At 39.2% G+C, this 17623-nt stretch overlaps 1 protein-coding gene across 1 annotated transcript; it reads left to right on the top strand.

Annotated features, from left to right (window-relative positions):
* Window positions 1-3075: 3075 nt before the first annotated feature.
* On the top strand, window positions 3076-17377 carry LOC130924291 (cofilin-2-like). The gene is made up of 4 exons (XM_057850737.1): window positions 3076-3242; window positions 9075-9385; window positions 9450-9526; window positions 16602-17377. Exons 1-4 carry the CDS (start codon window positions 3240-3242, stop codon window positions 16712-16714), a joined length of 504 nt encoding a protein of 167 aa, XP_057706720.1. The 5' UTR covers window positions 3076-3239; the 3' UTR covers window positions 16715-17377.
* The last annotated feature ends 246 nt before the right edge of the window (window positions 17378-17623 follow it).

Here is a 17623-nt window from a genome sequence, read left to right as displayed (position 1 = left end):
GCAAGGAAGAATGGGCAAGAATGTCAGTCTCTCGATGTGCAAAACTGATAGAAACATATCCCAAGCGACTTGCAGCTGTAATTGGAGCAAAAGGTGGCGCTACAAAGTATTAACGCAAGGGGGCCGAATAATATTGCACGCCCCACTTTTCAGTTTTTTATTTGTTAAAAAAGTTTAAATTATCCAATAAATTTTGTTCCACTTCACGATTGTGTCCCACTTGTTGTTGATTCTTGACAAAAAATTAAAATTTTATATCTTTATGTTTGAAGCCTGAAATGTGGCGAAAGGTTGCAAGGTTCAAGGGGGCCGAATACTTTTGCAAGGCACTGTAGATGTATATTTCCATTTTAGAAACTGGATATACAATTTTTTACGCTTTCAAATGAATGATATACAGAAAAGATTGTCCGCAAATACTTGATTTATTGCAAGTGTGACATAACCTCATCGCTTTATAGCGCAGCAGCAGACGGTCATAAAATTAGAACAATGCCTTTGTTTTTTTTTTCATGTTTTTGCCAAGAGGGGGAAATGGTCAAGAAGTTTAACTGCATTTACATTGACCAATGTTTGAACTAAAAATGACCCCTGAACTGGAAGCTGACCAATGACAGTTTGGATAAAGCAATCATTCATTCCTAATGACAATTTGATCTTACATGATTTTTTAGTGTTTTAAGTACGAAATGTAAATACAGTATGTAAGTGTATTTGACTTAGATATCACATATACTGTATAGAGAACTATATGCGACAAGTCAGAATCAGTGGCATTCGTAACCAGTGGCCTTCTTAAGGCAGTGGACTTCTCTGGTGGAGCTTTTGCAGCGAATCTGAGGTGACTGATTTTCTCCACTAAAATATTCTTTAATGTCGAATTTTTGAACTGTTTGGTCCATAACAAACTATCAAATTGGCAATGATTCAGGTCCGATGTGTTTAGGAAAAAAAAAAAAATATATATATATATATATATATCCAGGTAATTTATTGCCTCCCTGACATTTGGGAAAATCCACGCCTTTTGAAAATTGAGCAATTTATAGCTATTTGAAAGTATATGGATATTTATAAAATGGCAAGTGATAACGGCCATCTCTATTGGTTCTCAGCTTCAATTACACATCTAGCTCTCTATATAATATGTACTGTATATGTATGTCCCTAGGTATGCGTGTGCGTGAATGGTTGTGCCCTGCGATCGGCTGGCAACCGATTCATGGTGTACCCCCGCCTACTGCCCATAGTTAGCTGGGATTGGCTCCAGAACTCCCGTGACTCTCGTGAGGATAAGCGGCTAGGAAAATGAATGAATGTATATTTCTATGTAGATATATAATACCTATTGTGTTTGAGTTCAAAATGGGTTCATTAGTCATGATGTCCTTTGCTGTCACTTGGTGTTTTTAATATACATTCTATTTTACTAACTACCACAACACGTACTCTGAATACATAAACCTGGGTTGGTACTCATTGAGTTTGGTGAAACTATAACAAGAAGTTGCTCCCTTGAGCAGAAATTCATCAATGAAATAAATGTTTTGAAAAAACATTTTGAATCTGAATGCGGCCCATTGTACCCAAATTATGATTCAATCTAGTGTCAAGCATTAAGAAATGTTTATATGCATTTCAATTGGTCAAAAAGTGGTTTTACATTATGGTATATTACTAATATATTTTTAGCTAGTCGAAATTAGGTCAAAATCAGATTCAAATCCTTGTGAAATTTGTTAACCAAAATGGTGGAAAAACATGGACACAAATGTGTTTAAACCTGTTTGAATGCACATTGTCTGCTGATTATATGAAATATTTATAGTATGAACAGGGTGTGTGACTTTCACCCAATTTTCAATGAACCATAAAGAGAACAAAGAGCGTGTTGTTAGTCTTTGATACAAAAACAACAACAAGCAGATCACGATGAGTGATGTCTTAGTAGGCGTTTACATTATCCTTTTTGCTTTGACGACCAAATTGTCTCCTCGACAGGAGCCTGCTGTTTGAAATTTGTTGAGTCATCGCCACTTTTGCATAAAAATAAAAAAACAACAAAACACTGTAATGTCGTTCGCTGGCCTCTGCTCTCTCTATGCGTTGTGTGTGTGTTTCACAAACGTCTACCATGGCGATTTTTTGGCGTTCCTTGTTTCCTTATATGGCGATGAGCGTCGCGGAGCCACGCCCCCTCCGCGCGCCCCTAGTCAGGCGCGTTCACGGAGCAACGTTCACTTCCTTATTTGGAAGTGAGTTCAACGAAAACCCGCAGAGGGGAAGAAGACGCGAGGGGGCAGAGAAAGAGAGAAAGGGGCTGGAACATAGCCAAATGAACGCCCCCGCCCTCTTCGAAACGTCCCCCTGGCGTTTAACGGAGGTTAATACATAGCGCCTGACTTATTAAAGTGGAAAAAGGGAAAACAATCACGTTAAAGGTCGAAAGTCGTCGGCAAACGGCAGCCATCTTTCTAGGGTCAGGCAGTTTGCATCCGACGACACTGCCCCACATTTTTATTTATTTTTACTTTGTTTCTCGTTATTTTTACTCTAACGTACATAGGCCACTAAAATACATTTAAATATGAATATTGTGTAGTTTTGTGAAAACTGGGAGCAGAAACGAGCGCCATTTTGTATGAGGCCAGTACTCCTATCAAAGACGTGAACATTCAAATTAATATCTTAAATTTACCCACATTCAAGTGTAAAAACTCAATATTTTTTAAAAACTTTTTTTTTCATTTATTCCAAGACCATATTTTGTCACCATTAGCAAAAACATATTTTGTTGTCTTTTTTTTTTTTTAAATCTTATTCATCGCTAATTTTTTTTTTTTTTTTATCTCTTTGATGAAGGTGACTAAGATAACAGCATTACGTCATAAAAATTTGTTTAGTCCCGAATCACATGCACAGGCCACACCAAGCGCCTGACACAAGATAATATTTTTGTATATTTAAAAAAAAGCACAATGTCATAAAACTCTTTGTTTTACAACCAAAAGCCACCAGCATCAGAAAAACTAACGTTAAAATAACCACTTTTTTACATTTAAATTATTTTAGGGGTTTACGCGCTCGTGCCCGTCACTCAGGCTTTCGGGTTCGCGCACGTCTGCGCGTTCACGCCGTGTCGCCAGAGCGAGAGCAAGTCTTCATCATCATCATCGTCATCACCCACCAGTGCTCCATTCAATTTCTGGCCGGACGCTGACTAACTCAGAGCTACAACAATGGTACGTTTAACGACGCTTTTCACAGCATTTGACCTATTTTGTCTAATGGCTTGATTATTAAGAGAAATATTTTCCTGGGGTTCCGTTTAATTTACCTCAACGTTTTGAAAAGATAAAAGGTGTCATTTTGCCGTATCAAACGTAGCCAGTCCCATTAGAAGCCACAGTAGCCAAGTGAATGCTGAGCCCGTATGACTAAAATGAGTTATAAATCGTCTTAATCACCCACATTTGCTTCGTGTTTGGTGTGGAAATGAAAGGCTTGAATTTTGGGGCCTTTTTGAAAGGTCCACGGCCTGACGCGAGTGGCGCCATTTCGTCCATTTCCGTCATTCGTCACACATAAAAGACTTTTTTTGTGTGTGTGTGTGTGCGGACGCTAGGAGCCCCTCTTTGCCTTCGTCGGCGCTTGTGTGAAACGGAGCATCCCATCGGCGGTTCTCATGGCTGTGCTTCTGCTTTGTGCGCTTTTCGCTGCGGGGCTCGGCGTCGGCTAGGTTTCGTGTCGGGCTGGCAGGTGCAGAGCAAGCTAACGATATTGTTAGCGTGCTAAGCTAACACCGTGACATCTATTACGGCTGCGCGAGCTATGATTTTTGCCCCTCTTTTTTGTGTGCTTCTTTGTCTGTTGTTTGACGCCAACTTGACCGTACTCGCAAGTCACAACCTCAAAATAAAATACAATTTAATAACCCTGTGCCGGGCGGAAGTGAGAGCCTCCCATTCTGTCTGTAAATGGACACTGCTTTTCTTTTTGTGTCGGAAGCTCGCGTCCTCTCGTCACATGTGCTGCATTCACGGCCCCACCCTGAATTTGGTGCAAAGAGCATTCCAACCGTAGTGCTTTGTCAACATAACAATTTAGCTTGCTGGTTGAACGTGATTTTGAAGACTTAAGTTTTTCCCCGGCAGCCGTCGTGGCTGACATTTCAAAGCGAATTGTAAAGCGTTATATAAGGCGGCTTGTAGCTGCGGAAGCTACCGGGCCGCCGCGTCCGGATCCTCATTGCGCATCTTCCTCTTTTTTTTTTTTTTTTCTTTAACACCGCCCAGCGTCAACGTCACGCCATTTGAGGCGACGGCGACAAGTCGGAAAAGAAAAGCTGCTTGAGGATTTACAACCCAACCACATCTACTAGTCCTAATTAGCATCATTTACTGCTGTGCGATATAAAAAATCATCACACTCTCGATATGTTACCATGTAATACATTTTCAATTAGTGATGACACAACAATTACCACAGCTTTCTCCATCCACTGATCTTATTTTCGAATTGACATGAAAGTTACATTTTAAATCAAGTAGTGCTGCAACCTAAAACTATTCAATGCTCATTTTCTCTATTTTTCACACCATGGTTGCAGAATTATGAGGGCGGTGGATTCCTTTGAGTGAAATAATTGCTTGTTATTTTGGAAAATTTTTGGAAATCGAGACAAGTGTAAATTCCATTTGCCACCAAAAAGGTTGAGAATGTACAGATTTGGCATGTAAAGTTATTTTTAATTAGTGTTTTTCGGACTATTATGTCGCACGTGAGTATAAGTCGCACTAGCCATAAAGTGCCCAACGAAGAGGGAAAAAAAACATAAAAGTCCCACCGGAGTTTGTATAAGTCGCGTTTTGGGGGAAATTTACTTGATAAAATCCAACACATAGAACAGATGTCATCTTAAAAGGCAATTTAAAATAAAAATACAACAGAGAACAACATGCTGAATAAGTGTACATAATGATAATGTTACATGATGCATGAACAATGAAATGCGAATGTGGCCGGTATGTAAATGTAACATAGCTATTAAGTTTTTCAGATAACTATAGCATAAAGAAAATGCTAACAAGTTTACCAAACCATAGGTGTCACTCCAAAACACCAAAATAACATGTGAAATGATATAATAATGTGTTAATAATTTCACACATAAGTCGTTCCAGAGTATAAGTCGCACCCCCAGCCAAACTATTGGGGGGGCTTATAGTTAAAAAAATACGGTAGCTTTTTTAGATTAATTTATCCTTCTGCTGTGAATGCAAATAACTTATCATTAGTAGATGTCCAGTTCATCTTAATTGGGAGGCTGGCAGTGAATAAACGTTTATTCGTGACGGTCCCTCCCAGTTTAAATGGTTTGGACGTCTTTTGCCGTCAATAGCACCAATGACTTATGAACTCACTCTTTGAAAAAATAATAAAGTCCCCCATTTTTATGGGAGAAGATTTTAAATTTAGGAGTAAAATTCCTCCATTTGGACCATTTGATGCTAAACAAGGTCTCGAAATGATGAATCTATCATAGAAATGTTTATTAGTTTGGTTGGTGCTCAGTTTTTGTGACTCTCAAGTCATAACAGTAAGTTAAAAAATAAGCAATTGTGCTATTATGTGAACAATCTTTTAATATGCATGAATGATTTTGGACTTTTACAAAGGATTATTTTGATAGACGAGGAATTTTGCACTGACTCAACTGGTCAGATCATTATAAATCACATTCTTTACTGTTGTCACATATAAATATGCATTGGAACCACAAATGCCACCCACAGAAAAATTGACTCAATGAACATTGTGCAACTACGTCAAAATCGGTTTAACATCTATGGCAGTCAATGGCAGTGAAACATGATCACTCCATGTCATTTCAAATACTGACTTTTGAACTTTTTATTGATGGCAAAACATTAAGGTGTGGGATTGTAAATGGGAATCTGTCAGTTGGACCTTGCTCCCGTCCAAAATGTTTTACCTGCTGAGATTAGATTAGAGACTAAAATTCACTACAGTTGCTTGCTTTGATGGCGGTTGCGACAAAAACATGAAAGACAAAAGACACCTTATTTTGCCTGTTACTGTGGATTTGCAATAGGCTTTTTTTTTTTTTAAAGATACCCAAGTAGTGTTCAGTTTGTGTGGAACTCCACGTAATTTCTAAGGTGTAATATTTTTAAGCATAGGGAGTTTTGTGTAAATACATTTTTTATCACCCATATTTGGGAGAAAATCAGGATGTGTAAATAAAGACAACAGTAAAGGACAGTCAGTTTCATACTTTTGGAATATTAATTTCAATTTAAGGGTAGATTTGGGGGGCTATAGTCTCAAAAACCATTTAACTCATTGGCTGCCATTGACAGTGAAAGATATCCAATCTGTTTGAAGTAGGAGGGTTAATTTTTTCACTGCCAACCCTCCCACTTCAAATGGATTTTATGTCTACTGGTGATACTCATTTCAATTCACAGCAATATTGGTGCCACCAATTGGCCTCAAGATGTCCCCATCTTTACTTTGTTGTTGGCCAATTGACTTCCACTGCCAACTGTATGCGAGTAAAACATGCCAGACCCTTAAAAATAGCAACATAATATGATCCACAGACAACACAATATCAAATTAACGTATTATGCTAATTTAATATACATAAGTCTTAAAAGTCAAAACCACAAGTCAGAAATATTGGACTATGGTAGATATTTATATATCTACACACTTGAGCAAAAATATGCATGGTGCTGCTTACACTCAATAGTTATAGGTAGCAGCAATACTTGATGCATTTCACATTTGTGTCAGGTCAATTTAATGTTAATTCAAAACTAAAGTGAGTGTCTTTGAAACATAATTGTTGTACAATTTTTCACCAGATAATTAAAAATGTACTGTCATGGCATATCGATATCGTGAGATAAAATGGCCCATATCATGACGAAAGAATGTTTTCTCTATTGCACACCACTAGATTGGAATATGTAGGTTTTGTAAAAGTTGCCCTTGACTTTCTGGTTTATAACTTGCAGTCAAGAAACCTGACTGCTCGTTCCCACTTCCTCTTCCACCCTTAGCGAACATGCGGCTTGTCGCTCTCTTGTCTTTCCTTTTCTATCCTGTCCGTGCCCCCGCTTTGACACCGGCACACCCCTTTTGTGGCAACGTCCTCACGAGACTGCGTCAGAAAGGGCTCGAGCAAAGTCAGCAGACGTGAGCGTATGAAACTTGTCAGCGGCCTTGACACAAGCGCCATTGTAGGACACTGACCTCCTTCGTGACACGCCCCAGATGGCGTCGTCACAATGGCGATTATTTCTTTCCATATTTGTCATCAAATTCAAATCAGATTTTCAAAAAAATCTTACATTTGCATTGTGACGAAATGTCTCAACCTTTCATAGGGAACTCATTGAAGTCATTGGCTGCCATTAGGGGCGCTAGACACCCAATTCATTTTAACTGGGAGGGGCAAATGTACGAACATTCATTCGCCCCAGCCCAGTCAAAATGAATTGGACGTATGTCGTATGGCTAAGCCTGTCACGATATGCAATAAGACAATTTATTGCACGGTAAATAAAAATGAGTTATTTTACCAACTACGACATGAAAACTCGCTGGTTTGCAGCATTTGCAACGATGTGAACAAAAGAAATCTATTATTGACACCACATGCATGACGAAAATTGAAGACAAGTGCACTTTTTTTTTAAACTGAGTTTACGGTTAGTGAACGTTCTTCCGGTGAACGTTTCCAAATAAAAAGCCATCATGTTCAACATGTAAATAAAGATTTGTGGAGGTAATCTCACATACTTCACATTCTACACGAACAATAGCTTTAAAATGACACCAATTATGAAAAATCTTGCTTCAAATTTACTAACATGCACACTTAGCAGGAAAAGATGACAGTCATTTTGGATCAAATAACACTTTTGATGGGCTGTAAATGGCCGAGAACAAAAATGGCCTTGGGCTTATCACCTATTTCATATTCTGCACTTAGCTATGCATTTTTTAAAACTATTAAAATAGTTTTATTAAAGAATAACAATTTATTGCATCTGAATGGGTGATTATCAGGATGTATTGTCAGTACATTAGTTTTAGAATTGTTTTTTTTTTTTTAAATGGACAATTTATCGCATATCTGCAATGTGTGATACAATAATGCGTTTACTAAAATTTGTTTTGGGGGCATTATTAGCACTGAAAAGTTAGCATTCATGGCCAGCCAGTGGAAATGAGTTTGACGTCTATCCTTGTCGATGGCTGGCAATGACTTGAATAGTTTTTCCATATTTTATTCAAGTATAATTTTATTCATTCCTTTAAAAAATTGTAATAAAAAAAAAGGTTAAAAAAAAAAAGTAATGATTAAGAAAAAATGTAATTTTAATTAAGCATAGGCAAATGGATTGTATGAACTAGATCATTTTTTTATGTGGATAATCAAAATTGAGTTTTTTAGTAAATCATTAAAAAAAACTTAAAAAAAAAAAAAAAAAAAAATTCAATTTAAAATATGGTAGAGGAATATTAACTTTTCCCTATTTTTAATTGAAAGATGTGAAAAAATATTTTAAAATGTACTGCCCTTTGAAAACAAATGCAATAAAATGTATTTTTTAAAAAGATTGAATAAAAATTATTAATGAATAAATGTATTGGAAAAAAATATACTGTATATAAGAAATGAGAGGAGGATTAAGGCAATTCTGAGGTCAACAATGTCTCGACTTTCCAAATAGTTGATTCATTTTCTAATCAATTAGTGATCGAATAATTGTGGCATCCCTAGTTTCCAGTCAAAATTGATTGGACATCTAGGGCCGTCGATGGCAGCCAGTGAGTAAAACAATTTTTAAGTTTTCTGACAATGTCTCCCTGAAGGTAACCATAACTACAATATTGCCCTTTACAAAGATGAGTTTGATACCCAAAGTCTAGTCATATTTTGTAATGTCTTTCTATCTTAATGTGTTTGGTTGTATATAAAAAATTAAACAAAAACAAAAAAAACATGTAACCGTGTATATCTGTGTTATTGGCAGGCCTCGGGCGTGAAAGTGACGGATGAAGTGATCGCAGTGTTCAATGACATGAAGGTGCGCAAAGCGCAGGCCAATGAGGAGGAAAAGCGCCGGAGGAAGAAGGCCATCCTTTTCTGCCTTAGCAAGGACCTGAAGAATATCGTGCTGGATGACGGGAAGGAGATCCTGCTGGGTGATCTGGGCGAAACCGTTCACGACCCCTACCAGCACTTTGTCAAGATGCTGCCCGCCGACGATTGCCGCTACGCCCTCTACGACGCCACATACGAGACCAAAGAGACCAAGAAGGAAGACCTGGTCTTCATCTTCTGGTCAGTCGGCGGCGACCGGCCGGCGTGACTGCTCCCTTTCTAACTGCGTGTCATTTGCGAACAGGGCTCCCGATAGCGCCCCCCTCAAGAGCAAGATGATCTACGCCAGCTCAAAAGATGCCATCAAAAGAAAGTTCGAAGGTCAGTCGCATTTTCAATGATGTCAACGTAGATTCAATGGACGGCAATCACAGTCAATGGCAGCCAATGAGTTAGTTGGAATTGGAAATGATGCAAAAAAAATGCTTGACTATCAGAATAGCTGACTGCTGACTTGATATTGACTATGTGCACCCCTTGAAGGTCTTAAAAACATAAGTGACATTTGTGTTATGGTTTAGATGCTATGTCGGCACCATCTGGGGATGAATGGAGGATTCAGCGCGACAAAATATTAACTGCTTCAAAATGTTATTTTAGTGTTTCAATTTTTATTAATTTATTTTAACCTTAAAGGCCGATCAAATGCGGCCACTTTAAAGCACGGTGTAAAAAAAACCCCAAAAACTTCCAAGTGCGACATTGCTATCGTAATCCTCCGAAAATACGGACTTGAAACTTTCAATTTTTATTTACCCCTGATAGATCACAGAAAAATGGAGATATGATTGTTTTAATGTCATAGTTTAAAAAAAAAAAAAAAAATGCTTGCACAATGGGATGGTGAACGTTGCATTTCTGTCCCTACAGTGATCATTCTACAGGGAAAAGTTTCAAACTGTTGATAATGGTTAACTTGGCGAGCTAACATGGCTGATTTGAATAACAAATTGTGATCGTGAAAGTAAATGAGGACGTTAGGAGCACAACGACATGACAAGGGAGACAACGCGGCGTCACGAAGCAGAGTATTTGTGAAACGGGAAGAAAACAAAATGTGCTGAACATTGAATATACACACCTAGACCCGTATACATTCAATATATACCCCTAGACCTATTTGGTCTGGAAGAGGACCGTGGAGAGAAAGGGGCAAGGCTAACGTTATGCTTGATTACAAATATGATATGATGCTCTGTTACTATCATTAGTTTCTCAAGAGAAATGTGTCACTAAGCGGACATGTTCGCCTCGTGGTTTGATTTCAGGCATGAAAATCTCTCACCTTTCGGCGAAATTTGCCATTTTGAAGTAAAAAAAGGTGACCCATTTAATTTGGGTGGGAGAGTCGTGAGATTTTTTTTTTTAATGTCGGACGCTTGGTATGCAAGCAGGGAAAGCGGCACAAAGCCAAAAAAAACACATCAGCGTGACCAAAACATTTTTTTCAACGAAACAAAGGCACCAATCGTAAATATTTGTTTACAGGACACTGTTATGTCCTGTGTCTTCAATGCCAAGCTTGGCTGCACGTTGGCCATGAATGAACACCTAAAACGGCGTCACTCTGTTGTAATTTTGGATGACGACAGGAGACAATTACAAGCTTGCAGATCGTAAGTCCATCCAACTAATTAACGAAATGTTTTATTGAAGTTGTGAAGCCTGTCGCGATATGCATTGAATCCATTTATCGCACGGTAAATAAAAATGAGGGTGGTAATTTTCACGGCTGCGTTTTATCGCCGCGTTTGCGTTCATATATTTGTGCGTGCGTGCTGATGGCACATGAGACTCCAGTTCCTTTAACAGATGTTTATTAGTCATCAACAAGCCGTAGAATTAACGTTCAGACACAGAAAATAAGAAAACACATCTATTTAAAATACTGTAATGTAAACGTTAGCATTGCTACAATGAGGCTAATGGGGGAAAAAGACGACCTACTTTAGCCCGCTATAAAACATTGGCAGTCGTCTCCAAAACGCAAACTTGCAGTTAAAAGGTGACACTTCAAACATGAAAAATCGCTGGTTAACAGCATTTGCAAACGAAAAAAAAAATTACTTATACCACATGCAATGACATAAGAGCTTTTTCTGCAGGGTGTAAAGCTTACAGTTAGCGGTTTAGGAAACATACTTCCGATGAACATTTCAAAATAAAAGCACGTCATGTTAGTCGTATAACGATTTCTGGAGTTAATCCCACATACTTCATAATTCAGATTCTACACTAAGAATGCCTGGATTTACAGCAACCAAAAAGTACGCTCGTATTCAAAACGTAACAATTGGATTGGATCTAATCTTGTGTACAAATCCTATACTGTCTAATCGACTAGCTGTATTGAGTACCGATACGAAGTATTGACTCGGGACATCACTAGAATAAGTTTGCATGGCTAATTTATATCTCAATATTCTCTCAATGTTACATTTGCACCATCTGAGATTGCAAAGCTTTATTTTACAATTCTTTAAAAAAAAAACAAAAAAAAACGTTACAGCTGGTGTTTTTGGAAAAGTTGGAGCAGCTTAAAAAAAAGCGCCTAAAATGTATTTGTTTTTAATTGTAAGTAGAGATCGAAAATTCTGCCAAAATCGGCTAAAAATGTATTATCGGTTATGAAGACCGAATAGTGTGAAGAAATTTAGTTTTTTTTGTGATGATGTCATCAAAACACTGCGAGAAGCAACACGCTGGCTGACGCCATCTCGCTAATACTACTGGGTCACAGCCAACATGTCCACGGTTTGGAAGTATTTTCCAAACTGCGGACATGTTTGCTCTCTACAAATTCCAAACCGCTTCTCGCGGTGTTTTGACGACAACAAATGGACTGAGGTTCTTCACACTACTTGGTGGTAACTTTTGGTCTTCAAAATTGAAAACCAATAATGCATCTTTTAGCTATTTTCAGCTGATAGTTGTCTGTGCCGAATATTGGGTCTCATCTCTACCGACAATGCATTTACAGCTGTTTTCGGTGCCGAATTTTTGGTCACATCTCTAATCGTAAATATTTGTTTATAGTTTTTCAGTTTGACATTTTTTGCACAGTACATTCTCTTTTAAGTTCCAAATTCCTTAGCTGAGCATATTTGTTGCAGCATAACTAAGGATTTCCCAGTCGGCATATTTTTTGCACCACCTGGTTATGAAAATTTGACGATAGTCCCGATCCGATACCGAAAAAAAAAAAGTTCTAATTTTATTCGAACAAATGTTACAGTACATTTCTTTTCATAGGTGTCCCTCTTCCGCTTTTTCCTGTTATATTTTATATATATTATATGTTACATATTTTTGTATCTTTTGGCAATGCCATTGTATTCCTTGGTTTTGTTACTTTTTAGCCCCTAAAAATTAATATATATATTTTATATGATGATCTTTATTCGAGAATCACACAGCATCTCCATAGCACACAAACCAACAGAGAAATGACATTAGAAAACATAGGAAAAAACAGAAATTAGAAAAGAAAAAACATTAAAAAGGTGCAAACTGTCAGTGCACAATTACCAGGCTTTTACGCCAATGGCGCCACACGTTCGATCTACATCTATAGCTATTTGTAGGGTCTGTTATTTTCATGAAAATATTATTTTCAGATTCATTGCATCGACACATAAACTTGTACATCAGATTTTGAAGGTGGGTAACCCAGAACCAACAGATAATTGGCTGGCGCGCTACCATAGGCACATGCAATAACAGCCTCAAGGCATCATTATAAGCTACATTTAGCCTCTGCATGGATTTGGCCAAGTACCTGGTCCAGAGGTGAGCAGGATGTGCAGTACGCCCTAAACAGTGAGGTTTTCACATTGAAGGAACACATAAAAAAAATTTCTTTAGCATGTTTGCCTGTGCATAAAGTTTACTGCATTGACTGTGAATATCCCAGTCATCTGACAAATCGGTAGGTATAAGTGGCAGAGATATTTAATCTTTTTGCAAACATTCAGCGCTTTTTAAAATGTTATACAGCCCCTCCGCCCCCATTTTCTTTAGAGCGTACAATCATGTTACTTTTCTCTGCATTGTATTTGATTTCAAATTGAGCATATAAATTTGGCCTGAATGATATTGGAATAAAATGACATCGCGATTTCTATTGCCAAGGCTCCACACATTTTGCATTGATTGCAGTGGTGCGCCTAACATTTTTCTTAATTTGCACCAGCACAAAATGTTGGGACACCAACATTTTCCCATCACTTTTAATCACTCTCCATAACATTCAGCTTCTGAACCGCTTATCGTCATGAGGGTGCTGGAGCCTGTCACAGCTAAATCCAGGCAGAAGGCGGGGTACACCCTGAACAGGTTGCCAGCCAGTCGCAGGGCACATATAGACACACAACCATTCACGCACACACTCACACCTTCGGACAATTTGGAGTGTTTAATCAACATACCATGCATGTTTTTTGGGGATCTGGCATGAACCCGGAGAAAACCCACGCAGGCACGGGAAGAACATGCTAACTCCACACAGGAAAGCCAGAGCTGGGATTGAACCCATGATTCCAGAACTGTGAGGTGGACGTGCTAATAACCATCTCACCGTTCCGTCTTCATAATGTAAATTATTTTTTAAACAAAAATAACAGAAAAATTCTTGTCTTTAGTAAATGCTTCATTGAGTCCACTCAAATTCACTCCCTTCTTGACACTCACGCTACCAAGAACAGCCTCTCGACAACGGAGATTGACTAACTGATGATTAACACATTTGTGCCTTTGATCGTAGAGCTACTGAGCCTTCTCCCGCTAGATCAAAGCAACAAACCTCTCAATGATCGTAAACTTTAAGTACCAAACGCCAGCTGCACTGGTGACCCAAAAAAAATCTGCTGTTGGCAGGCTGAGAGGCTGTACGAGCATGAAGCTGAAAAACATAAATATATTTTTAAAATTAAAAACCCGACCCTTTTCACCCGATTCAGATCCTCGGAAAAATGTCGCGATCGGCCCGATTTCCCCATTACGTGATTGGATCAAGACATCTCTAAGCATAACTGTAGTAGGCTACGTCTACACTAGGATGGATAATGGCCTTAAACGTGTAACTAGTTGGACTATACGGCATGTCGGCTACACTAGTATGCTTGTTAGACGGATAATGTAGGCGGGTAATATTACACGCCGCTTAATATGGACTTCTGTCACCATATTACAGTCGGATAGTAAGGGAGTGACGTCATGCTGTCGCCATTTTTTAGTGCGGAATGACTGCATCGTAAACAATGGAGCCGATCATGATGTTGCAGTCCTGCTCCTCTTTTCCACACATTTATCTTGAACCTTCAAACTACGTCGCAATAATGTGCTTCAATTCAGTGCACATTTGTGGTCTTCCCATCGCGGATGACGCAGAGATGTGCGTTTTTTACAGCGCTCGTCTCCCGCGTTGTCTCCGATCAGCCAGCTGCAGGGCTGGCCCCTCCCAACTCAAATCCGACCGAACATGAGTATACAAAAATGCGTAGAGGAAAATTACACCCCGACAAGTGACCTACGTGGTACCCCCAGTCAAAGAGGCGCACAATCAGTTTTTTCCATGACATTTCTGCCTGTCAAAAGTGTCGCCACTTTCAGGATCGCCACTGTTATGCACAAGCACTCCTGGTTACGGCTTCCAGAAAATAGACGCAGCACCACACCATATGCTTCTATTTGTTATTTTCTAAGTGGTGAGAGCGCAACTGAGCATCGATTGTAACATCCCAAGTAATGATGTCGGGCTTATTTCAATCACAACTTGACGCGTGCTTTCCCTTCTCTCGCTCCTGCGCGATGCGTCCAATTGTGATCACGAAAAAAATGGTGATCACAAAATAATGAGTCTAGAACAGAGGTGGGCAAACCGGTCCTCAAGGGCCGCAGTGGGTCCTGGTCTTTGTTACAACTGATCAAGCACGGGCAGTTTAACCAATAATAGGTCTGGGGAAAAAAGATGCACCTGATTGCAATCAACTGATTGCACTTGTATGACACCAGATTGGCGAAAAGGTTTCCTCTTGATAGGTTACAACAAAAACCCGCACCCACTGCGGCCCTTTGTGGAATAGTTTGCCCACCCCTGGTCTAGAAGGTGCATTAATTTCGAAATTTGCCACAGGTGAGTAATGACTTTCTGGTTCAGAGGTAAACCGCGCGGGCGATGACGTAACACATGAGGCTGCTCCTTTCTACGCATGCGTAGTTTGCGCAAATGCAGGCGTACCTTGCGGAAGCGAGGGGGGCCTAAAACGCACCTTAAACGGTGTGGAAAGGTATAAAAATAGTCGGCAAAATACCCTGGAGAAAATTATCTGTCCTAGTATAGACGTAGCTTTATACTGCTCCACCAAAATGCTCAAAGAACACATTAAAATAAGTAAAATAATACATAAAATACTCATAATTTTATAAGATAAAAAACAAATGAAACATGTTGATGCACCAAGGCACCTTACTTTCCGGTGCACATTAGTCTTTTAAAAAAAAAAAAAAAAAAAAGGTAATACTAAAGTGGTTACTACTTCTCCATAATAGCGTCTTGGGGCGTTATGGCGAGAGCACAAATCGGGCTGGAGGGCTTTGCAGACCTTGAACGTAGTGCTCGACGCCAGTTTGAAGCTAGCCGCCACAGCTAGCTCTCTCCACCAGAGTCTAAAACTCTCTGTGCGGCATCAAAAGTTGGCCAGACCGCCTCGAAACAGTCTTCTGCGTCACCTGCCCCTTAACATTTGTATGTTCAATATTTATTCAGTGTTGATGAGCAGAATATTAATTTCAAGAGTTCCATCTTGCATTGTTTTTTTTCTCCGACTAGCGGAAGTCAACAAGCATGCCCCAAAACCGTACAAACATAACGCCACATCCCTCTAGTGGCTTGGTGGTGAATTACAGAGCAACACGTTCCCTCACCGAATGTCGAATGACGCCGTAGTTGCTGCGCCGTCACCGCAACGCGGGAGTATAACTCAGGCTTTAGCTAGCACAAAGAGGCCAGTTTGGAACATGAACCTTAGTGAGGCGTAGAATGCCCTGGGTGTCTCCTTGCCACTCGTCCTATCAGATGTCGACCTGACGCTTGGGCGCTTTCGGTTGACTCGCTTCGCTTCCTGTTCTCTGTTTGAACTCCTATTGCCTTGTTTGGGTGACAATTAAGAGTTGTCAAAAGTATCAATACTAAAATGTTGTCATTGTATACAATACGTGATTGCTGAATTGTTTTTGCACCACCATATGCTATTAGAAATCTGTCAATTTGATTTTGCACTGCTCTTGATAGCAATGGATTGGAATTTCTTTTAACTCATTGGCTGCTGTTGACTGCGCTAGACGTCAGTCCACTTTGAATGGAATGGACGTCTATAAGTGATAAACTTTCTTTTAGGTATCAAGCACGAGTGGCAGGTGAACGGCTTGGAAGACCTCAAGGACCGGCACACCTTGGCAGAAAAACTGGGCGGGAGTTCAGTTATCAGCCTGGAGGGATCCCCTATATAAATATTTTTCCCGCCCCCTCGACCTCCTGCTTTCCCCCTCTTTTCTGGCTGTTTGGAGAATAAAAAAAAAAAAAAATCACAACCAGCAGTTTGTGGGCGTCATTCCAGTTTAAAAGATGAAGAAAAAAAATGAACGAAACACAGCGGTGAAAATGTAAAGATACAATTGATTGATTGAGGATTGATGAAGTTGTCGGGGGGAGGTGTTTGTTCCATTTCAAATGGGATACGCATCGTTTTTTCCAACCATTCTTGCTTTTTTTTAAGGTTTTTTTTGTTTGTTTTGCCAAACGTAGTCTAGTTTTGTAAGTCGAGATCAGCTTTAGTGTAAACTAATTCACTCTGGATTGCACAAGACGTATCAAACATTCTTGGGGTTTCATGTATCCATATTTTGCTCGTTCCAAAATTCCAAAACTTAAACGGTTCCTTTTTCTCTGAAAGATGATGGCATTTGATGTAGTTCACACATTCCTCATTCCATGTCATTGTTTTTTTTTTTTCTCAAATCAAGATCTCATTGGGAAAGCTAAAGTAAATGTTGGCATTGTGAAGGTCTAGGTGGAGAGCGACATGTACGTGAAGCGGCGTTTCGACTGAATATTGAATGGTGGATGTTTTGTATCGTCTCCTATCTCTAATAAAAAAAGCACTAAACTACTGACTCGGACTTGGTCTTGTTTTTTTAGCACTCCCAAAACAGGATTGTATAGCTGTATTTTCATTCCTTTTCATGATTTGTAATAGAAATTGCTGGTCCCTTTAAGCATTTTTTCAAATTTATCACGTACCGGTACTTGAAATGTTACCCTTTGGAATGGTGCTGTGTCATATGGGGGAAAAAAATCGTGAGTTTTGTGTCACAATATATCAATTTGCCATGATATACAAAGATGGCTAGTCCCTCATT

The sequence above is a fragment of the Corythoichthys intestinalis genome, chromosome 11 (assembly GCF_030265065.1).
Source record: "Corythoichthys intestinalis isolate RoL2023-P3 chromosome 11, ASM3026506v1, whole genome shotgun sequence".
Classification (NCBI taxonomy): domain Eukaryota; kingdom Metazoa; phylum Chordata; class Actinopteri; order Syngnathiformes; family Syngnathidae; genus Corythoichthys; species Corythoichthys intestinalis.
The sequence above is the reverse complement of the archived record's forward strand: the minus strand, read 5'-3'. Positions and strand labels throughout refer to the sequence as shown.